General features: G+C 52.2%; 1 protein-coding gene across 1 annotated transcript; it reads right to left on the bottom strand.

Moving 5' to 3' along the window:
- Positions 1–761: 761 nt before the first annotated feature.
- Positions 762–24,033, bottom strand: LOC140468534 (ras-like protein family member 10B). The gene is made up of 3 exons (XM_072564622.1): positions 23,129–24,033; positions 1,629–1,765; positions 762–1,055 (listed from the first exon to the last, which is right to left on the bottom strand). Exons 1-3 carry the CDS (start codon positions 23,336–23,338, stop codon positions 785–787), a joined length of 618 nt encoding a protein of 205 aa, XP_072420723.1. The 5' UTR covers positions 23,339–24,033; the 3' UTR covers positions 762–784.

Below are 24,033 nucleotides of genomic sequence, written 5' to 3' on the forward strand. Positions count from 1 at the left end.
AGCAGGGGGCTGAATGGCCTGTTCCTGCTGACCCTGCGAGGCATTGGGACTCCTCCCCCCCCACCTTGTTCAGTCATTCTGAGATGTACACCAAGTGTGTATGTGTGTGTGTGTATGTGTGTGTGTATGAGTGTGTGTATGTGTTTGTGTGAGAGTGTGTGAGTGTGTGTGTATGTGTGTGTGTATGGGTGTGTGCATGTGTGTATGTGTGGGTGTGCGTGAGAGTGTGTGTGTGAGTTTGTGTGTATGTGTGTGTGAGTGAGAGTGTGTGTGTGTCAGTGTGTGTGTATGTGAGTATGTGTGTATGTATGTGTGTATGTGTGTGTGTGAGAGTGTGTGAGTGTGTGTGTATGTGTGTGTGTTAGTGTGTGTGTGTATGGGTGTGTGTATGTGTGTATGTGTGGGTGTGCGTGAGAGTGTGTGTGTGTGCATGTGTGCGAGTGTGTGTATATATGTGTATGTGTGTGCATGTGTATATGTGTGTGTGTATTTGTGTGTGTGTATGTGTGTGTATTTGTGTATGTGTGTGTGTATGTGTACGTGTGTGAGTGTGTGTGTGTGTATGTGTATGTGTATTTGTGTGTGTATGTGTGTGTACGTGTATGTACGTGTGTGTGTATATCTGTGTGCATTTGTGTGTATTTATGTGTGTGCATTTGTGTGTGTGTATTTATGTGTGTGTGTGTGTATTTGTGTATGTGTGTGTGTATGTGTGTGAGTGTGTCTCTCTCTCACACCCCCTGTCCCCACCCCGCCCCCCACTCCCCCCCCCCCCGCTGCCTGGTTACAGGATGATGCAGCGGTTGGTTCGTAGCCCCCCCTGCAGGCAGGCCGAGGCGTGGGCGCCCCTGGAGGCCAGGCAGCCGGTGGTCTTCAGCAGCTCCTTGAAGAGCAACAGGATGTGCCAGTTGTACTTGGCCGAGCACTCGATGTAGCCGCACTTCCAGGAGCGCTTCACCAGGGCGGCGACGTTGTGCCGGGGCGCCACCCTGCACCGCTGCAGGTCTCGCTTGTTGCCCACAATCAGGATGGGCACCTTGCCCGAGCCAGGGGGCCTGGACAGACAGGGGGAGACAGAGAGAGAGTGCAGTCAGAACACAGCTAGTGGGGTCGGGCATGGGGGGGTGGGGGGAGAAGGGACTGAGGTGGGTCAGGCTGGAGCAGGGGGCTGAATGGCCTGTTCCTGTGGGACAGGCTGGAACAGGAGGCTGAATGGCCTGTTCCTGTGGGATAGGCTGGAGCAGAGGGCTGAATGGCCTGTTCCTGTGGGACAGGCTGGAACAGCGGGCTGAATGGCCTGTTCCTGTGGGACAGGCTGGAACAGGGGGCTGAATGGCCTGTTCCTGTTCCTATGGGACAGGCTGGAGCAGGGGGCTCAATGGTCTGTTCCTGTGGGACAGGCTGGAGCAAGGGGCTGAGTGGCCCGTTCCTGTGGGACAGGCTGGAGCAGGGGGCAGAATGGCCTGTTCCTGTGGGGTACCAGACAGAGTGCCACCGCCGGATCTGTCTCCGCAGTGGGTGGGGGAGAGCGCGGGGAGGGCATTTAGCATGCCCCTCTTCGCCACCCTCCCACCACCCCGTCACCCTTGCCCGGTTCCACCCAGTGCCCAGGCTGGGGGTGGGCTCACCTTTTTGCCACGATGAGTTGGTGTACAGCCTTGATATACTCGAAGCTGGCAAAACAGCAGATGTCATAGACCAGGATGTAGGCGTGGGCAGGTTGGATATCTTCATCGCCCGTCTCCGTCCACCTCTCGATCCACTCCTGGGTTTGGGGGAGGGGGGAAGAGGGGGGGAGAAAACACATCAGCCTTCAGCTCCACTTATCGCTCCTTGAAAGTGGAGTCGCAGGTAGATAGGATAGTGAAGGCAGCGTTTGGTATGCTTTCCTTTATTGGTCAGAGTATTGAGTACAGGAGTTGGGAGGTCATGTTGCTGCTGTACAGGACATTGGTTAGGCCACTGTTGGACTATTGCCTACAATTCTGGTCTCCTTCCTATCGGAAAGATGTTGTGAAACTTGATAGGGTTCAGAAAAGATTTACAAGGATGTTGCCAGGGTTGGAGGATCTGAGCTACAGGGGGAGGCTGAACAGGCTGGGGCTGTTTTCCCTGGAGTGTCGGGAGGCTGAGGGGTGACCTTATAGAGGTTTACAAAATTATGAGGGGGCATGGATAGGATAAATAGGCGAAGTCTTTTCCCTGGGGTGGGGGAGTCCAGAACTAGAGGGCATAGGTTTAGGGTGAGAGGGGAAAGATATCAAAGAGACCTGAGGGGCAACTTTTTCACCCAGAGGGTGGTACGTGTATGGAATGAGCTGCCAGAGGATGTGGTGGAGGCTGGTACAATTGCAACATTTAAGAGGCATTTGGATGGGTATATGAATAGGAAGGGTTTGGAGGGATATGGGCCAGGTGCTGGCAAATGGGATGAGATTAATTTTGGGTATCTGGTCGGCGTGGACGGGTTGGACAGAAGGGACAGTTTCTGTGTTGTATATCACTGTGAGCCCTTTTTGGAACAAACTAGCAAAGGAAGGGATAGATAGCGATGAGATGACAGTGATTTGGACAGGCACATGGAAGGTTGAGAGGCCAAACACTGACAAACGGGGGCCAGATCAGCATGGACGAGTTAGGCCGAAGGTTCTGCAGGACTCGAGCACGGTCACAAAGCTTCCCGGATCTCACGACAACTCGTACTGATGGGGACAAGGCTGGGTGACTGAGTCGATGCAGACTGAAGGGGAAGGGAGCTTCACACAAGAGCTGAATGGTTCCCGACTGTTCCATCGCGCTGGCTGTACAAAGAGCTGTCGGAGCAGGCTACCTGTCACTCGATACCTCAGGGAATGTGACACGGTCACGGTGAGAGGTGAACAGTTTAAGGGGGGATACACGCAGCAAGGACTTCACACGGGGGGTGGTGGGCATTTGGAACGCGTTGCCAGCCGAGGTGGGAGAGGCAGATTCATTTTAGAGGCGTCTGGACAGATACGTGAGTAGGTGGGCAGCAGAGGGACACAGATGCTGAGGAACTGACCGACAGGTTGAGACGGTACATTTGGGTAGGCTCAGGCTTGGAGGGCCGAAGGGCCTGTTCCTGGGCTGTACATTTTCTTTGTTCTTTGACTGAATGCTTTGTTTTCATTCCCTCCTGGGACCTGGGCATCCTTAACTGGCCTCGCGATTACTGCCTCGTCCCGAGTTACCGCCTTGAGAAGCTGGGGGTGAGCTGCGACCCCCCCACCCCCCCCCCCCCAATGCCCGGAGGGACGGAATTCCTGGATTCTGACCCCGCGACACTGAAGGGGACGGTGATACGTTTCCGAGTCAGGACGGCGAGCGGCCTGGAGGGGAACGTGCAGGTCTTCCCACGTAACTGCTGCCCTGGTCCTTACAGATGGAAGCGGTCGTAATTGGGGAAGGTGCTGCCTGAGGGACGATGGCGAGTTTCTGCCGGGCATCTTGCAGTTGGTGCACGCTGAGTGTCGATGGGAGAGGGAGGGGGTGCCTGTGGGTGTGGGGCCAATCAAGCGGGGGCTGTTTTGTCCCTGGATGGGGTTGAGCTTCGTGAGTGTTGTTGGAGCTGCCCCCCACCCAGGGGAGTGGGGGGTATTCCATCACACCCCTGACTTGTGCGTCTGGCTGGTGGACAGGTTTTGGGGAGTACAGAAAGGATTTTGAGAGTTAACCCTATTGCTGTCGTTTTACAGTCTCATGGCAGATACACTTGGACAGATGGTAAACGTTTATCCCTGGAGGATGTGAGTGAACCCAGAAGACATTTAGGAACAATACATCATGGAGACATCATGATCAGCATTACTCTGCACATTTCCGGTGTCTGTATCACACTGGGAGTCACTGGGTACAGTCCCGGACTCTGTATCACACTGGGAGTCACAGTGTACAGTTCCGGTCTCTGTATCACACTGGGAGTCACTGTGGACAGTTCCGGTGTCTGTATCACACTGGGAGTCACTGGGTACAGTTCCGGACTCTGTATCACACTGGGAGTCACAGTGTACAGTTCCGGTCTCTGTATCACACTGGGAGTCACAGTGTACAGTTCCGGTCTCTGTATCACACGGGGAGTCACTGTGTACAGTTCTGGTCTCTGTATCACACTGGGAGTCACTGTGTACAGTTCCGGTCTCTGTATCACACTGGGAGTCACCGTGTACAGTTCCAGTCTCTGTATCACACTGGGAGTCACCGTGTACAGTCCCAGTCTCTGTATCACACTGGGAGTCACTGTGTACAGTCCCAGTCTCTGTACCACACTGGGAGTCACAGTGTACAGTTCCGGTCTCTGTATCACACTGGGAGTCACTGTGTACAGTCCCTGTCTCTGTATCACACTGGGAGTCACTGTGTACAGTCCCTGTCTCTGTATCACACTGGGAGTCACCGTGTACAGTTCCTGTCTCTGTATCACACTGGGAGTCACCGTGTACAGTTCCAGTCTCTGTATCACACTGGGAGTCACCGTGTACAGTTCCGGTCTCTGTATCACACTGGGAGTCACAGTGTACAGTTCCGGTCTCTGTATCACACTGGGAGTCACTGTGTACAGTTCCGGTCTCTGTATCACACTGGGAGTCACCGTGCACAGTCCCAGTCTCTGTATCACACTGGGAGTCACCGTGTACAGTTCCGGTCTCTGTATCACACTGGGAGTCACTGTGTACAGTCCCTGTCTCTGTATCACACTGGGAGACACTGTGTACAGTCCCAGTCTCTGTATCACACTGGGAGTCACTGTGCAAAGTCCCAGTCTCTGTATCACACTGGGAGTCACCGTGAACAGTTCCAGTCTCTGTATCACACTGGGAGTCACTGTGTACAGTTCCGGTCTCTGTATCACACTGAGAGTCACCGTGAACAGTTCCTGTCTCTGTTTCACACTGGGAGTCACTGTGAACAGTTCCTGTCTCTGTTTCACACTGGGAGTCACTGTGAACAGTTCCTGTCTCTGTTTCACACTGGGAGTCACTGTGTACAGTTCCTGTCTCTGTTTCACACTGGGAGTCACTGTGTACAGTTCCGGTCTCTGTATCACACTGAGAGTCACCGTGAACAGTTCCAGTCTCTGTATCACACTGGGAGTCACTGTGTACAGTTCCTGTCTCTGTTTCACACTGGGAGTCACTGTGAACAGTTCCTGTCTCTGTATCACACTGGGAGTCACTGTGTACAGTTCCAGTCTCTGTATCACACTGGGAGTCACTGTGTACAGTTCTGGTCTCTGTATCAAACTGGGAGTCACTGTGTACAGTTCCTGTCTCTGTATCACACTGGAGTCACTGTGTACAGCTCCTGTCTCTGTATCACACTGGGAGTCACTGTGTACACTCCCGGTCTCTGTATCACACTGGGAGTCACTGTGTACAGCTCCGGTCTCTGTATCACACTGGGAGTCACCGTGTACAGTCCCGGTCTCTGTATCACTCTGGGAGTCACCGTGTACAGTTCCAGTCTCTGTATCACAATGGGAGTCACTGTGTACAGTTCCTGTCTCTGTATCACACTGGGAGTCACCGTGTACAGTCCCGGTTTCTGTATCACACTGGGAGTCACTGTATACAGTTCCGTCTCTGTATCACACTGTGAGTCACCGTGAACAGTTCTGGTCTCTGTATCACACTGGGAGTCACTGTGTACAGTCCCAGTCTCTGTATCACACTGGGAGTCACCGTGTACAGTCCCGGTCTCTGTATCACACTGGGAGTCACTGTATACAGTTCCTGTCTCTGTATCACACGGGGAGTCACCGTGTACAGTTCCAGTCTCTGTATCACACTGGGAGTCACCGTGAACAGTTCCAGTCTCTGTATCACACTGGGAGTCACCGTGTACAGTTCCTGTCTCTGTATCACACTGGGAGTCACTGTGTACATTTCCAGTCTCTGTATCACACTGGGAGTCACTGTGTACAGTTCCAGTCTCTGTATCACACTGGGAGACACTGTGTACAGTCCCAGTCTCTGTATCACACTGGGAGTCACTTTTCAAAGTCCCAGTCTCTGCATCACACTGGGAGTCACCGTGTACAGTTCCTGTCTCTGTATCACACTGGGAGTCACCGTATTCAGTTCCGGTCTCTGTATCACACTGGGAGTAACCGTGTACAGTCCCTGTCTCTGTATCACACTGAGAGACACCGTGTACAGTTCCAGTCTCTGTATCACACTTGGAGTCACCGTGTACAGTTCCTGTCTCTGTATCACACTGAGATTCACCGTGAACAGTTCCAGTCTCTGTATCACACTGGGAGTCACTGTGTACATTTCCTGTCTCTGTATCACACTGAGAATCACCGTGAACAGTTCCGGTCTCTGTATCACACTGGGAGTCACCGTGTACAGTTCCTGTCTCTGTATCACACTGAGAGTCACCGTGAACAGTTCCAGTCTCTGTATCACACTGGGAGTCACTCTGTACAGTTCCTGTGTCTGTTTCACACTGGGAGTCACTGTGTACAGTTCCTGTCTCTGTTTCACACTGGGAGTCACTGTGTACAGTTCCGGTCTCTGTGTCACACTGGGAGTCAATGTGTACAGTTCTGGTCTCTGTATCAAACTGGGAGTCACTGTGTACAGTTCCTGTCTCTGTATCACACTGGAGTCACTGTGTACAGCTCCTGTCTCTGTATCACACTGGGAGTCACTGTGTACAGTTCCTGTCTCTGTATCACACTGGGAGTCACTGTGTACAGCTCCGGTCTCTGTATCACACTGGGAGTCACTTTGCACAGTCCCGGTCTCTGTATCACACTGGGAGTCACCGTGTACAGTTCCAGTCTCTGTATCACACTGGGAGTCACCGTGTACAGTTCCTGTCTCTGTATCACACTGGGAGTCTCTGTGAATAGTTCCAGTCTCTGTATCACACTGGGAGTCACTGTGTACAGTTCCGGTCTCTGTATAACACTGGGAGTCACCGTGAACAGTTCAAGTCTCTGTATCACACTGGGAGTCACTGTGTACACTTCCAGTCTCTGTATCACACTGGTAGTCACTGTGAACAGTTCCGGTCTCTGTATCACACTGGGAGTCACCGTGTACTGTTCCTGTCTCTGTATCACACTGGGAGTCACTGTGTACAGTTCCGGTCTCTGTATCACACTGGGAGTCACTGTGTACAGTTCCAGTCTCTGTATCACACTGGGAGTCAATGTGTACAGTTCCAGTCTCTGTATCACACTGGGAGTCACCGTGTACAGTTCCGGTCTCTGGATCACACGGGGAGTCACCGTGAACAGTTCCGGTCTCTGTATCACACTGGGAGTCACTGTGTACAGTTCCTGTCTCTGTATCTCACGGGGAGTCAACGCGTACAGTTCCTGTCTCTGTATCACACTGGGAGTAACTGTGTACAGCTCCTGTCTCTGTATCACACTGGGAGTCACATTGTACAGTTCCGGTCTCTGTTTCACACTGGGAGTCACCGTGAACAGTTCCAGTCTCTGTATCACACTGGGAGTCACTGTGTACAGTTCCTGTCTCTGAATCACACTGGTAGTCACCGTGAACAGTTCCAGTCTCTGTATCACACTGGGAGTCACTGTGTACAGTTCCTGTCTCTGTATCACACTGGGAGTCACTGTGTACAGTTCCAGTCTCTGTATCACACTGGGAGTCACCGTGAACAGTTCCGGTCTCTGTATCACACTGAGAGTCACCGTGAACAGTTCCGGTCTCTGTATCAAACTGGGAGTCACCGTGTACATCCCTGTCTCTGTATCACACTGGGAGTCACTGTGTACAGTTCCTGTCTCTGTATCACACTGGGAGTCACCGTGTACACATCCAGTCTCTGTATCACACTGGGAGTCACTGTGTACAGTTCCGGTCTCTGTATCACACTGGGAGTCACTGTGTACAGTTCTGGTCTCTGTATCACACTGGGAGTCACCGTGTACAGTTCCGGTCTCTATCACACTGGGAGTCACCGTGTACAGTCCCAGTCTCTGTATCACACTGGGAGTCACCGTGTACAGTTCCTGTCTCTGTATCACACTGGGAGTCACCGTGTACAGTTCCTGTCTCTGTATCACACTGGGAGTCACCGTGTACAGTCCCTGTCTCTGTATCACACTGGGAGTCACTGTGTACAGTTCTGGTCTCTGTATCACACTGGGAGTCACTGTGTACAGTTCCGGTCTCTGTATCACACTGGGAGTCACTGTGTACAGTTCCGGTCTCTGTATCACACTGGGAGTCACTGTGTACAGTTCTGGTCTCTGTATCACACTGGGAGTCACCGTGTACAGTTCCGGTCTCTGTATCACACTGGGAGTCACCGTGTACAGTCCCTGTCTCTGTATCACACTGGGAGTCACTGTGTACAGTTCTGGTCTCTGTATCACACTGGGAGTCACTGTGTACAGTTCCGGTCTCTGTATCACACTGGGAGTCACTGTGTACAGTTCCGGTCTCTGTATCACACTGGGAGTCACTGTGTACAGTTCCGGTCTCTGTATCACACTGGGAGTCACCGTGTACATTCCGGTCTCTGTATCACACTGGGTGTCACCGTGTACAGTCCCTGTCTCTGTATCACACTGGGAGTCACCGTGTACAGTTCCGGTCTCTGTATCACACTGGGAGTCACTGTGTACAGTTCCGGTCTCTGTATCACACTGGGAGTCACTGTGTACAGTTCCTGTCTCTGTATCACACTGGGAGTCACCGTGTACAGTTCCGGTCTCTGTATCACACTGGGAGTCACTGTGTACAGCTTCTGTCTCTGTATCACACTGGGAGTCACCGTGTACAGTTCCTGTCTCTGTATCACACTGGGAGTCACTGTGTACAGTTCTGGTCTCTGTATCACACTGGGAGTCACTGTGTACAGTTCCGGTCTCTGTATCACACTGGGAGTCACTGTGTACAGTTCTGGTCTCTGTATCACACTGGGAGTCACCGTGTACAGTTCCGGTCTCTGTATCACACTGGGAGTCACTGTGTACAGTTCCGGTCTCTGTATCACACTGGGAGTCACTGTGTACAGTTCTGGTCTCTGTATCACACTGGGAGTCACCGTGTACAGTTCCGGTCTCTGTATCACACTGGGAGTCACCGTGTACAGTCCCTGTCTCTGTATCACACTGGGAGTCACTGTGTACAGTTCTGGTCTCTGTATCACACTGGGAGTCACTGTGTACAGTTCCGGTCTCTGTATCACACTGGGAGTCACTGTGTACAGTTCCGGTCTCTGTATCACACTGGGAGTCACTGTGTACAGTTCTGGTCTCTGTATCACACTGGGTGTCACCGTGTACAGTCCCTGTCTCTGTATCACACTGGGAGTCACTGTGTACAGTTCCGGTCTCTGTATCACACTGGGAGTCACTGTGTACAGTTCTGGTCTCTGTATCACACTGGGAGTCACCGTGTACAGTTCCGGTCTCTGTATCACACTGGGAGTCACTGTGTACAGCTCCTGCCTCTGTATCACACTGGGAGTCACCGTGTACAGTTCCTGTCTCAGTATCACACTGGGAGTCACTGTGTACAGTCCCTGTCTCTGTATCACACTGGGAGTCACTGTGTACAGTTCCTGTCTCTGTATCACACTGGGAGTCACCGTGTACAGATCCAGTCTCTGTATCACACTGAGATTCACCGTGAACAGTTCCAGTCTCTGTATCACACTGGGAGTCACTGTGTACATTTCCTGTCTCTGTATCACACTGAGAGTCACCGTGAACAGTTCCGGTCTCTGTATCACACTGGGAGTCACCGTGTACAGTTCCTGTCTCTGTATCACACTGAGATTCACCGTGAACAGTTCCAGTCTCTGTATCACACTGGGAGTCACTGTGTACATTTCCTGTCTCTGTATCACACTGAGAGTCACCGTGAACAGTTCCTGTCTCTGTATCACACTGGGAGTCACTGTGTACAGTTCCTGTCTCTGTATCACACTGAGAGTCACCGTGAACAGTTCCAGTCTCTGTATCACACTGGGAGTCACTCTGTACAGTTCCTGTGTCTGTTTCACACTGGGAGTCACTGTGTACATTTCCTGTCTCTGTTTCACACTGGGAGTCACTGTGTACAGTTCCGGTCTCTGTGTCACACTGGGAGTCAATGTGTACAGTTCTGGTCTCTGTATCAAACTGGGAGTCACTGTGTACAGTTCCTGTCTCTGTATCACACTGGAGTCACTGTGTACAGCTCCTGTCTCTGTATCACACTGGGAGTCACTGTGTACAGTTCCTGTCTCTGTATCACACTGGGAGTCACTGTGTACAGCTCCGGTCTCTGTATCACACTGGGAGTCACTTTGCACAGTCCCGGTCTCTGTATCACACTGGGAGTCACCGTGTACAGTTCCAGTCTCTGTATCACACTGGGAGTCACCGTGTACAGTTCCTGTCTCTGTATCACACTGGGAGTCTCTGTGAATAGTTTCAGTCTCTGTATCACACTGGGAGTCACTGTGTACAGTTCCGGTCTCTGTATAACACTGGGAGTCACCGTGAACAGTTCAAGTCTCTGTATCACACTGGGAGTCACTGTGTACAGTTCCTGTCTCTGTTTCACACTGGGAGTCACTGTGTACACTTCCAGTCTCTGTATCACACTGGTAGTCACCGTGAACAGTTCCGGTCTCTGTATCACACTGGGAGTCACCGTGTACAGTTCCTGTCTCTGTATCACACTGGGAGTCACTGTGTACAGTTCCGGTCTCTGTATCACACTGGGAGTCACTGTGTACAGTTCCAGTCTCTGTATCACACTGGGAGTCAATGTGTACAGTTCCAGTCTCTGTATCACACTGGGAGTCACCGTGTACAGTTCCGGTCTCTGGATCACACGGGGAGTCACCGTGAACAGTTCCGGTCTCTGTATCACACTGGGAGTCACTGTGTACAGTTCCTGTCTCTGTATCTCACGGGGAGTCAACGCGTACAGTTCCTGTCTCTGTATCACACTGGGAGTAACTGTGTACAGCTCCTGTCTCTGTATCACACTGGGAGTCACATTGTACAGTTCCGGTCTCTGTATCACACTGGGAGTCACTGTGTACAGTTCCGGTCTCTGTATCACACTTGGAGTCACTGTGTACAGTTCCGGTCTCTGTATCACACTGGGAGTCACTGTGTACAGTTCTGGTCTCTGTATCACACTGGGAGTCACCGTGTACAGTTCCGGTCTCTGTATCACACTGGGAGTCACCGTGTACAGTCCCTGTCTCTGTATCACACTGGGAGTCACTGTGTACAGTTCTGGTCTCTGTATCACACTGGGAGTCACTGTGTACAGTTCCGGTCTCTGTATCACACTGGGAGTCACTGTGTACAGTTCCGGTCTCTGTATCACACTGGGAGTCACTGTGTACAGCTCTGGTCTCTGTATCACACTGGGAGTCACCGTGTACAGTTCCGGTCTCTGTATCACACTGGGTGTCACCGTGTACAGTCCCTGTCTCTGTATCACACTGGGAGTCACTGTGTACAGTTCCTGTCTCTGTATCACACTGGGAGTCACTGTGTACAGTTCTGGTCTCTGTATCACTCTGGGAGTCACCGTGTACAGTTCCGGTCTCTGTATCACACTGGGAGTCACTGTGTACAGCTCCTGCCTCTGTATCACACTGGGAGTCACCGTGTACAGTTCCTGTCTCTGTATCACACTGGGAGTCACTGTGTACAGTCCCTGTCTCTGTATCACACTGGGAGTCACTGTGTACAGTTCCTGTCTCTGTATCACACTGGGAGTCACCGTGTACAGATCCAGTCTCTGTACCACACTGGCAGTGGCTGTGTACAGTTCCGGTCTCTGTAGCACACTGGGAGTCACTGTGTACAGTTCCGGTCTCTGTATCACACTGGGAGTCACTGTGTACAGTTCCGGTCTCTGTATCACGCTGGGAGTCACTGTTGACAGTTCCGGTCTCTGTATCACACTGGGTGTCACCGTGTACAGTGCCGGTCTCTGTATTACACTGGGAGTCACTGTGTACAGTTCCTGTCTCTGTATCACACTGGGAGTCACCGTGTACAGTTCCGGTCTCTGTATCACACGGGGAGTCTCTGTGTACAGTTCCAGTCTCTGCATCACACTGGGAGTCACTGTGTACAGTTCCGGTCTCTGCATCACACTGGGAGTCACTGTGTACAGTTCCGGTCTCTGTTTCACACTGGGAGTCACTGTATACAGTTCCTGTGTCTGTATCACACTGGGAGTCACTGTGTACAGTTCCGGTCTCTGTATCACGCTGGGAGTCACTGTTGACAGTTCCGGTCTCTGTATCACACTGGGTGTCACCGTGTACAGTGCCGGTCTCTGTATTACACTGGGAGTCACTGTGTACAGTTCCTGTCTCTGTATCACACTGGGAGTCACCGTGTACAGTTCCGGTCTCTGTATCACACGGGGAGTCTCTGTGTACAGTTCCGGTCTCTGTATCACACGGGGAGTCTCTGTGTACAGTTCCAGTCTCTGCATCACACTGGGAGTCACTGTGTACAGTTCCAGTCTCTGTATCACACTGGGAGTGGCTGTGTACAGTTCCGGTCTCTGTATCACACTGGGAGTCACTGTGTACAGTTCCGGTCTCTGTTTCACACTGGGAGTCACTGTGCACAGTTCTAGTCTCTGTATCACACTGGGAGTCACTGTGTACAGTTCCAGTCTCTGCATCACACTGGGAGTCACTGTGTACAGTTCCGGTCTCTGTTTCACACTGGGAGTCACTGTATACAGTTCCTGTGTCTGTATCACACTGGGAGTCACCATGTACAGCTCCTGCCTCTGTATCACACTGGGAGTCACCGTGTACAGCTCCTGTGTCTGTATCACACTGGGAGTCACTGTGTACAGTTCCTGTCTCTGTATCACACTGAGAGTCACCGTGAACAGTTCCAGTCTCTGTATCACACTGGGAGTCACTCTGTACAGTTCCTGTGTCTGTTTCACACTGGGAGTCACTGTGTACATTTCCTGTCTCTGTTTCACACTGGGAGTCACTGTGTACAGTTCCGGTCTCTGTGTCACACTGGGAGTCAATGTGTACAGTTCTGGTCTCTGTATCAAACTGGGAGTCACTGTGTACAGTTCCTGTCTCTGTATCACACTGGAGTCACTGTGTACAGCTCCTGTCTCTGTATCACACTGGGAGTCACTGTGTACAGTTCCTGTCTCTGTATCACACTGGGAGTCACTGTGTACAGCTCCGGTCTCTGTATCACACTGGGAGTCACTTTGCACAGTCCCGGTCTCTGTATCACACTGGGAGTCACCGTGTACAGTTCCAGTCTCTGTATCACACTGGGAGTCACCGTGTACAGTTCCTGTCTCTGTATCACACTGGGAGTCTCTGTGAATAGTTTCAGTCTCTGTATCACACTGGGAGTCACTGTGTACAGTTCCGGTCTCTGTATAACACTGGGAGTCACCGTGAACAGTTCAAGTCTCTGTATCACACTGGGAGTCACTGTGTACAGTTCCTGTCTCTGTATCACACTGGGAGTCACTGTGTACAGTTCCAGTCTCTGTATCACACTGGGAGTCACCATGTACAGCTCCTGCCTCTGTATCACACTGGGAGTCACCGTGTACAGCTCCTGTGTCTGTATCACACTGGGAGTCACTGTGTACAGTTCCTGTCTCTGTATCACACTGAGAGTCACCGTGAACAGTTCCAGTCTCTGTATCACACTGGGAGTCACTCTGTACAGTTCCTGTGTCTGTTTCACACTGGGAGTCACTGTGTACATTTCCTGTCTCTGTTTCACACTGGGAGTCACTGTGTACAGTTCCGGTCTCTGTGTCACACTGGGAGTCAATGTGTACAGTTCTGGTCTCTGTATCAAACTGGGAGTCACTGTGTACAGTTCCTGTCTCTGTATCACACTGGAGTCACTGTGTACAGCTCCTGTCTCTGTATCACACTGGGAGTCACTGTGTACAGTTCCTGTCTCTGTATCACACTGGGAGTCACTGTGTACAGCTCCGGTCTCTGTATCACACTGGGAGTCACTTTGCACAGTCCCGGTCTCTGTATCACACTGGGAGTCACCGTGTACAGTTCCAGTCTCTGTATCACACTGGGAGTCACCGTGTACAGTTCCTGTCTCTGTATCACACTGGGAGTCTCTGTGAATAGTTTCAGTCTCTGTATCACACTGGGAGTCACTGTGTACAGTTCCGGTCTCTGTATAACACTGGGAGTCACCGTGAACAGTTCAAGTCTCTGTATCACACTGGGAGTCACTGTGTACAGTTCCAGTCTCTGTATCACACTGGGAGTCACTGTGTACAGTTCCAGTCTCTGTATCACACTGGGAGTCAATGTGTACAGTTCCAGTCTCTGTATCACACTGGGAGTCACCGTGTACAGTTCCGGTCTCTGGATCACACGGGGAGTCACCGTGAACAGTTCCGGTCTCTGTATCACACTGGGAGTCACTGTGTACAGTTCCTGTCTCTGTATCTCACGGGGAGTCAACGCGTACAGTTCCTGTCTCTGTATCACACTGGGAGTAACTGTGTACAGCTCCTGTCTCTGTATCACACTGGGAGTCACATTGTACAGTTCCGGTCTCTGTATCACACTGGGAGTCACTGTGTACAGTTCCGGTCTCTGTATCACACTGGGAGTCACTGTGTACAGTTCTGGTCTCTGTATCACACTGGGAGTCACCGTGTACAGTTCCGGTCTCTATCACACTGGGAGTCACCGTGTACAGTCCCTGTCTCTGTATCACACTGGGAGTCACCGTGTACAGTTCCTGTCTCTGTATCACACTGGGAGTCACCGTGTACAGTCCCTGTCTCTGTATCACACTGGGAGTCACTGTGTACAGTTCTGGTGTCTGTATCACACTGGGAGTCACTGTGTAAAGTTCCGGTCTCTGTATCACACTGGGAGTCACTGTGTACAGTTCCGGTCTCTGTATCACACTGGGAGTCACTGTGTACAGTTCTGGTCTCTGTATCACACTGGGAGTCACCGTGTACAGTTCCGTTCTCTGTATCACACTGGGAGTCACCGTGTACAGTCCCTGTCTCTGTATCACACTGGGAGTCACTGTGTACAGTTCTGGTCTCTGTATCACACTTGGAGTCACTGTGTACAGTTCCGGTCTCTGTATCACACTGGGAGTCACTGTGTACAGTTCCGGTCTCTGTATCACACTGGGAGTCACCGTGTACAGTTCCGGTCTCTGTATCACACTGGGAGTCACCGTGTACAGTTCCGGTCTCTGTATCACACTGGGAGTCACTGAGTACAGTTCCGGTCTCTGTATCACACTGGGAGTCACCGTGTACAGTTCCGGTCTCTGTACCACACTGGGAGTCACCGTGTACAGTTCCGGTCTCTGTATCACACTGGGAGTCACTGTGTACAGTTCCGGTCTCTGTATCACACTGGGAGTCACTGTGTACAGTTCTGGTCTCTGTATCACACTGGGAGTCACCGTGTACAGTTCCGGTCTCTGTATCACACTGGGAGTCACTGTGTACAGCTTCTGTCTCTGTATCACACTGGGAGTCACCGTGTACAGTTCCGGTCTCTGTATCACACTGGGAGTCACTGTGTACAGTTCCGGTCTCTGTATCACACTGGGAGTCACTGTGTACAGTTCTGGTCTCTGTATCACACTGGGAGTCACCGTGTACAGTTCCGGTCTCTGTATCACACTGGGAGTCACTGTGTACAGCTTCTGTCTCTGTATCACACTGGGAGTCACTGTGTACAGTTCCGGTCTCTGTATCACACTGGGAGTCACTGTGTACAGTTCTGGTCTCTGTATCACACTGGGAGTCACCGTGTACAGTTCCGGTCTCTGTGTCACACTGGGAGTCACTGTGTACAGCTTCTGTCTCTGTATCACACTGGGAGTCACCGTGTACAGTTCCTGTCTCTGTATCACACTGGGAGTCACTGTGTACAGTTCTGGTCTCTGTATCACACTGGGAGTCACTGTGTACAGTTCCGGTCTCTGTATCACACTGGGAGTCACTGTGTACAGTTCTGGTCTCTGTATCACACTGGGAGTAACCGTGTACAGTTCCGGTCTCTGTATCACACTGGGAGTCACTGTGTACAGTTCCGGTCTCTGTATCACACTTGGAGTCACTGTGTACAGTTCCGGTCTCTGTATCACACTGGGAGTCACTGTGTACAGTTCTGGTCTCTGTATCACACTGGGAGTCACCGTGTACAGTTCCGGTCTCTGTATCACACTGGGAGTCACCGTGTACAGTCCCTGTCTCTGTATCACACTGGGAGTCACTGTGTACAGTTCTGGTCTCTGTATCACACTGGGAGTCACTGTGTACAGTTCCGGTCTCTGTATCACACTGGGAGTCACTGTGTACAGTTCCGGTCTCTGTATCACACTGGGAGTCACTGTGTACAGCTCTGGTCTCTGTATCACACTGGGAGTCACCGTGTACAGTTCCGGTCTCTGTATCACACTGGGTGTCACCGTGTACAGTCCCTGTCTCTGTATCACACTGGGAGTCACTGTGTACAGTTCCTGTCTCTGTATCACACTGGGAGTCACTGTGTACAGTTCTGGTCTCTGTATCACACTGGGAGTCACCGTGTACAGTTCCGGTCTCTGTATCACACTGGGAGTCACTGTGTACAGCTCCTGCCTCTGTATCACACTGGGAGTCACCGTGTACAGTTCCTGTCTCTGTATCACACTGGGAGTCACTGTGTACAGTCCCTGTCTCTGTATCACACTGGGAGTCACTGTGTACAGTTCCTGTCTCTGTATCACACTGGGAGTCACCGTGTACAGATCCAGTCTCTGTACCACACTGGCAGTGGCTGTGTACAGTTCCGGTCTCTGTAGCACACTGGGAGTCACTGTGTACAGTTCCGGTCTCTGTATCACACTGGGAGTCACTGTGTACAGTTCCGGTCTCTGTATCACGCTGGGAGTCACTGTTGACAGTTCCGGTCTCTGTATCACACTGGGTGTCACCGTGTACAGTGCCGGTCTCTGTATTACACTGGGAGTCACTGTGTACAGTTCCAGTCTCTGTATCACACTGGGAGTCACCGTGTACAGTTCCGGTCTCTGTATCACACGGGGAGTCTCTGTGTACAGTTCCAGTCTCTGCATCACACTGGGAGTCACTGTGTACAGTTCCGGTCTCTGCATCACACTGGGAGTCACCGTGTACAGTTCCGGTCTCTGTTTCACACTGGGAGTCACTGTATACAGTTCCTGTGTCTGTCTCACACTGGGAGTCACTGTGTACAGTTCCGGTCTCTGTATCACGCTGGGAGTCACTGTTGACAGTTCCGGTCTCTGTATCACACTGGGTGTCACCGTGTACAGTGCCGGTCTCTGTATTACACTGGGAGTCACTGTGTACAGTTCCTGTCTCTGTATCACACTGGGAGTCACCGTGTACAGTTCCGGTCTCTGTATCACACGGGGAGTCTCTGTGTACAGTTCCGGTCTCTGTATCACACGGGGAGTCTCTGTGTACAGTTCCAGTCTCTGCATCACACTGGGAGTCACTGTGTACAGTTCCAGTCTCTGTATCACACTGGGAGTGGCTGTGTACAGTTCCGGTCTCTGTATCACACTGGGAGTCACTGTGTACAGTTCCGGTCTCTGTTTCACACTGGGAGTCACTGTGCACAGTTCTAGTCTCTGTATCACACTGGGAGTCACTGTGTACAGTTCCAGTCTCTGCATCACACTGGGAGTCACTGTGTACAGTTCCGGTCTCTGTTTCACACTGGGAGTCACTGTATACAGTTCCTGTGTCTGTATCACACTGGGAGTCACCATGTACAGCTCCTGCCTCTGTATCACACTGGGAGTCACCGTGTACAGCTCCTGTGTCTGTATCACACTGGGAGTCACCGTGTACAGTCCCGGTCTCTGTATCTCACTGGGAGTCACTGTGTACAGTTCCTGTCTCTGTATCACACTGGGAGTCACCGTGAACAATTCCGGTCTCTGTATCACACTGGGTGTCACTGTGTACAGTTCCGGTCTCTGTATCACACTGGGAGTCACCGTGTACAGTTCCTGTCTCTGTATCACACTGGGAGTCACTGTGTACAGTTCCGGTCTCTGTATCACACTGGGAGTCACTGTGTACAGTTCCAGTCTCTGTATCACACTGGGAGTCACCGTGAACAGTTCCGGTCTCTGTATCACACTGGGAGTCACCGTGTACAGTTCCTGTCTCTGTATCACACTGGGAGTCACTGTGTACAGTTCCGGTCTCTGTATCACACTGGGAGTCACTGTGTACAGTTCCGATCTCTGTATCACACTGGGAGTCAATGTGTACAGTTCCAGTCTCTGTATCACACTGGGAGTCACCGTGTACAGTTCCGGTCTATGGATCACACGGGGAGTCACCGTGAACAGTTCCGGTCTCTGTATCACACTGGGAGTCACTGTGTACAGTTCCTGTCTCTGTATCTCACGGGGAGTCAACGCGTACAGTTCCTGTCTCTGTATCACACTGGGAGTAACTGTGTACAGCTTCTGCCTCTGTATCACACTGGGAGTCACATTGTACAGTTCCGGTCTCTGTATCACACTGGGAGTCACCGTGTACAGTTCCAGTCTCTGTATCACACTGGGAGTCACTGTGTACAGTTCCTGTCTCTGAATCACACTGGTAGTCACCGTGTACAGTTCCAGTCTCTGTATCACACTGGGAGTCACTGTGTACAGTTCCAGTCTCTGTATCACACTGGGAGTCACCGTGAACAGTTCCGGTCTCTGTATCACACTGAGAGTCACCGTGAACAGTTCCGGTCTCTGTATCACACTGGGAGTCACCGTGTACATCCCTGTCTCTGTATCACACTGGGAGTCACTGTGTACAGTTCCAGTCTCTGTTTGACACTGGGAGTCACTGTGTACAGTCCCTGTCTCTGTATCACACTGGGAGTCACTGTGTACAGCTCCTGTCTCTGTATCACACTGGGAGTCACCATGTACAGTTCCGGTCTCTGGATCACACTGGGAGTCACTGTGCAGAGTTCTAGTCTCTGTATCACACTGGGAGTCACCGTGTACAGTTCCAGTCTCTGTATCACACTGGGAGTCACCGTGTACACTTTCAGTCTCTGTATCACACTGGGAGTCACTGTGTACATCCCTGTCTCTGTATCACACTGGGAGTCACTGTGTACAGTTCCAGTCTCTGTATCACACTGGGAGTCACCGTGTACAGTTCCTGTCTCTGTATCACACTGGGAGTCACTGTGTACAGTCCCTGTCTCTGTATCACACTGGGAGTCACTGTGTACAGTTCCTGTCTCTGTATCACACTGGGAGTCACTGTGTACAGTTCCGGTCTCTGTATCACACTGGGAGTCACTGTGTACAGTTCCGGTCTCTGTATCACACTGGGAGTCACTGTGTACAGTTCCGGTCTCTGTATCACACTGGGAGTCACTGTGTACAGTTCTGGTCTCTGTATCACACTGGGAGTCACCGTGTACAGTTCCGATCTCTGTATCACACTGGGAGTCACCGTGTACAGTTCCAGTCTCTGTATCACACTGGGAGTCACTGTGTACAGTTCCCGTCTCTGTATCACACTGGGAGTCACCGTGTACAGTGCCGGTCTCTGTATTACAGTGGGAGTCACAGTGTACAGTTCCGGTCTCTGTATCACACTGGGAGTCACCGTGTACAGTTCTGGTCTCTGTATCACACTGGGAGTCACCGTGTACAGTTCCGGTCTCTGTATCACACTGGGAGTCACCGTGTACAGTTCCAGTCTCTGTATCACACTGGGAGTCACCGTGTACACTTTCAGTCTCTGTATCACACTGGGAGTCTCTGTGTACATCCCTGTCTCTGTATCACACTGGGAGTCACTGTGTACAGTTCCAGTCTCTGTATCACACTGGGAGTCACCGTGTACAGTCCCTGTCTCTGTATCACACTGGGAGTCACTGTGTACAGTCCCTGTCTCTGTATCACACTGGGAGTTACTGTGTACAGTCCCTGTCTCTGTATCACACTGGGAGTCACTGTGTACAGTTCCGGTCTCTGTATCACACTGGGAGTCACTGTGTACAGTCCCTGTCTCTGTATCACACTGGGAGTCACTGTGTACAGTTCCAGTCTCTGTATCACACTGGGAGTCACCGTGTACAGTTCCTGTCTCTGTATCACACTGGGAGTCACCGTGTACAGTTCCAGTCTCTGTATCACACTGGGAGTCACTGTGTACAGTTCCAGTCTCTGTATCACACTGGAAGTCATCATGTACAGATCCAGTCTCTGTATCACACTGGGAGTGGCTGTGTACATTTCCGGTCTCTGTATCACACTGGGAGTCACTGTGCACAGTTCTAGTCTCTGTATCACGCTGGGAGTCACCGTGTACAGTTCCTGTCTCTGAATCACACTGGGAGTCACTGTGTACAGTTCCTGTCTCTGTATCACACTGGGAGTCACCGTGTACAGTTCCACCTCTGTATCACACTGGGAGTCACCGTGAACAGTTCCGGTCTCTGTTTCACACTGGGAGTCACTGTGTACAGTTCCGATCTCTGTATCACACTGGGAGTCACTGTGTACAGTTCCAGTCTCTGTATCACACTGGGAGTCACCGTGTACAGCTCCTGTGTCTGTATCACACTGGGAGTCACTGTGTACAGTTCCGGTCTCTGTATCACACTGTGAGTCACTGTGTACAGTTCCAGTGTCTGTATCACACTGGGAGTCACTATGTACAGCTCCTGCCTCTGTATCACACTGGGAGTCACCTTTACAGTTCCTGTCTCTGTATCACACTGGGAGTCACCTTTACAGTTCCTGCCTCTGTCTCACACTGGGAGTCACCGTGTACAGTTCCTGTCTCTGTATCACACTGGGAGTCACTATGTACAGCTCCTGCCTCTGTATCACACTGGGAGTCACCGTTACAGTTCCTGTCTCTGTATCACACTGGGAGTCACTGTTACAGTTCCTGTCTCTGTATCATACTGGGAGTCACCGTGTACAGTTCCGGTCTCTGTATCACACTGGGAGTCACTGTTACAGTTCCTGTCTCTGTATCATACTGGGAGTCACCGTGTACAGTTCCTGTCTCTGTATCACACTGGGAGTCACCGTGTACAGTTCCGGTCTCTGTATCACACTGGGAGTCACCGTGTACAGTTCCTGTCTCTGTATCTCACTGGGAGTCACCGTGTACAGTTCCGGTCTCTGTATCACACTGGGAGTCACCGTGTACAGTTCCAGTGTCTGTATCACACTGGGAGTCACTATGTACAGCTCCTGTCTCTGTATCACACTGGGAGTCACTGTGTACAGCTCCTGTCTCTGTATCACACTGGGGGTCACCGTGTACAGCTCCTGTCTCTGTATCACACTGGGAGTCACTGTGTACAGTTCCGGTCTCTGTATCACACTGGGAGTCACCGTGTACAGTCCCAGTCTGTGTATCACACTGGGAGTCACCGTGTACAGTTCCTGTCTCTGTATCACACTGGGAGTCACCGTGTATGGTTTTATTGACGAATGGGATTTGGTGGTTGGAGTGTTGGCTGTCTCCAAGCTGTGCATCCCTTTCCACATCCTGTTGAACAGCTGCCCATTCCGAACCTTTGGTCGTGCACCGTTTCGAACGAGGAGGCCAGCAGACACATGGGAGCAGCCGAAGCAGCATCGCCATCCTGACCCTGGAACTCTCTGGAAGCTGCCTTCAGTGTTACTGCCTGGCGCACCCTCAAACACCACCACTCCCCCCCCCCCCGACCTCATGGTCAATCGCTGCATCTGCTCGCCCAGTGGTAGCCAGCAGGAGGCACCCTCTCTCTCTGTTCCACCCAACCCCAGACTCACTGACAGAGCAGTGTGTCGGGACGTCGAGGGAGGAGCGTGGGGTGAAGGGGATATCCCTGAGGGGCGTACGCTGCCTGCAAAGCTTGTGGGGCATGGAGTGGGGTGTCACCTGAAGGGCAAGAACATGTGGCAATTGACAATAGATGCAGGAGTAGCCCGTTTGGCCCTTTGAGCCAACACCACCATTCAATATGGTCATGGCTGTTCATCCTCAATCAGTATCCTCTTCCTGCCTTATCTCCATAACCCTTGATTCCACTATCTTTAAGAGCTCTATCCAACTCTTTCTTAAACGAATCCAGAGACTGGGCCTCCACTGCCCTCTGGGGCAGAGCATTCCACACAGCCACCACTCTCTGGGTGAAGAAGTTTCTCCTCATCTCTGTCCTAAATGGTCTACCCCGTATTTTTAAGCTGTGCCCTCTGGTTCGGCACTCACCCATCAGCGGAAACATGTTTCCTGCCTCCAGAGTGTCCAATCCTTTCATAATCTTATATGTCTCAATCAGATCCCCTCTCAGTCTTCTAAACTCAAGGGTATACAAGCCCAGTCGCTCCAGTCTTTCAGTGTAAGGTAGTCCCACCATTCCAGGAATTGACCTCGTGAACCTACGCTGCACTCCCTCAATAGCCAGAATGTCTTTCCTCAAATTTGGAGACCGGAACTGCACACAGTACTCCAGGTGTGGTCTCACCAGGGCCATGTACAGCTGCAGAAGCACCTCTTTGCTCCTAGACTCAATTCCTCTTGTTATGAAGGCCAGCATGCTATTAGCCCTCTTCACGACCTGCTGTACCTGCATGTTGTTTAAGGCAGCCGGTGGCTGGATTGAGATGGGGTTTGAAGGTGCACCTTGGGTGAGGGCGGGGGAGATGGGGTGGGGAAGGGAGAAAGGCCCGGAGGCGTTATCAATCCAGAGACCCCGTTAATGTCTGAGGCCTGACTTCCAAACCTGCCACAGTTGGTGGCGGAAATGTGGATCCAACACGGATCTGGAGTTCAGGGTGGAGTGCCAACGGGGAAACCATTGTTGGGGGGAAGCCCACCATTGGGTTCACAAATGTCCTGAACTCCACGTGACTCCAGACCCACAGCAACGCGGCTCCCCCTCAGCTGCCCTCCAGGATGGGCAATAAATACCAGGCCCGGCCAGTAATAGCCCTCACCCCATGGATGAATCTTAAAAAGAGTGAAGCGTTCGAAGGAGATGGGGACGGGTCGGCCATCTTGATGGTCCTGTGTAAAGGCCAGTCCAGGCTCAAATGGCCTGGCACCATTGGGGGTAGCGGAGCCAGGGGTTCCCTCACCTGTTGGTTATCGGTGAAGGCCAGCGACGCTGGGATGTCCAAGATGACCAGGTGGTAAATGCGGTCGTTCAGGACGACAGAGGGGTGGTACACCCCGCTGTGCGGGGCCCGGGCGCCCTCGGCAAACTGGTTCCACACAAACTGCTGAATGATGGCTGTCTTGCCCACTCCCGGGGCACCCAGGATGGCGATCTTCAGGAAGTCAGCCATTGGAGGGAGGGAAGCGCTTCCTCGGTGGACAGCAATAGCTCTAAGTTTGGGGGGGGGGGGGGGTGGGGGGTGCAGTCCGTCAGTTCCCCTCCTCGGCGCCGAGCAGAGAGCAATCCTTCACGGGTCAGCGAGAGATTCCCAAGCTGCCCTCTCCCGAGGGCTTCATCCTCAGTGGGTCAGAGTGAGGATCTGCCGAGGCGTCCGCCCAGTCTCCTCCTCGTCTCCCAGACTCCGTCCGGGAAAGGATCAAGTTTCTGGGACTTCCGCCTCTCGTTTCGGTTTGGGAATGCTCGAAACGTTTGCTCTCCTGGTGGGACTCTTCAGGCTGACCGGCTCCTGGCTTCCTGCTCCATGCAGAGGCATTGCCACGGGAGACAGCCTTTTTTGCCGGTGGGTTCCTGGGTCTGTCTCGCTGCTCGGCTTCCCTTCCGACCTCCGCCAACCTGGGAGAGAGCGGATCGCCGCCTTCCAGATCCCCAACTCGGCTCCCCGGTCTCTTCCTCGGTTGAGGCCCCTCCTCGGCTTCAAAGCATCCCCGCCCGTCCCCGTTTCACGGATTCGGAACGCTCCCTGACTCCCGGTGGCTCCGCATCCCTAAGGGGCGACGGTCCGGGTGTCTGGGCCGGATGAAGCAGCCGGACGGGAGGAGTATTCCCGCATCTCCGGTCCTCGGAAGCTGGCAGGGAAGAGTCGAC

Source organism: Chiloscyllium punctatum, chromosome 47 (genome assembly GCF_047496795.1).
Source record: "Chiloscyllium punctatum isolate Juve2018m chromosome 47, sChiPun1.3, whole genome shotgun sequence".
Taxonomy (NCBI): domain Eukaryota; kingdom Metazoa; phylum Chordata; class Chondrichthyes; order Orectolobiformes; family Hemiscylliidae; genus Chiloscyllium; species Chiloscyllium punctatum.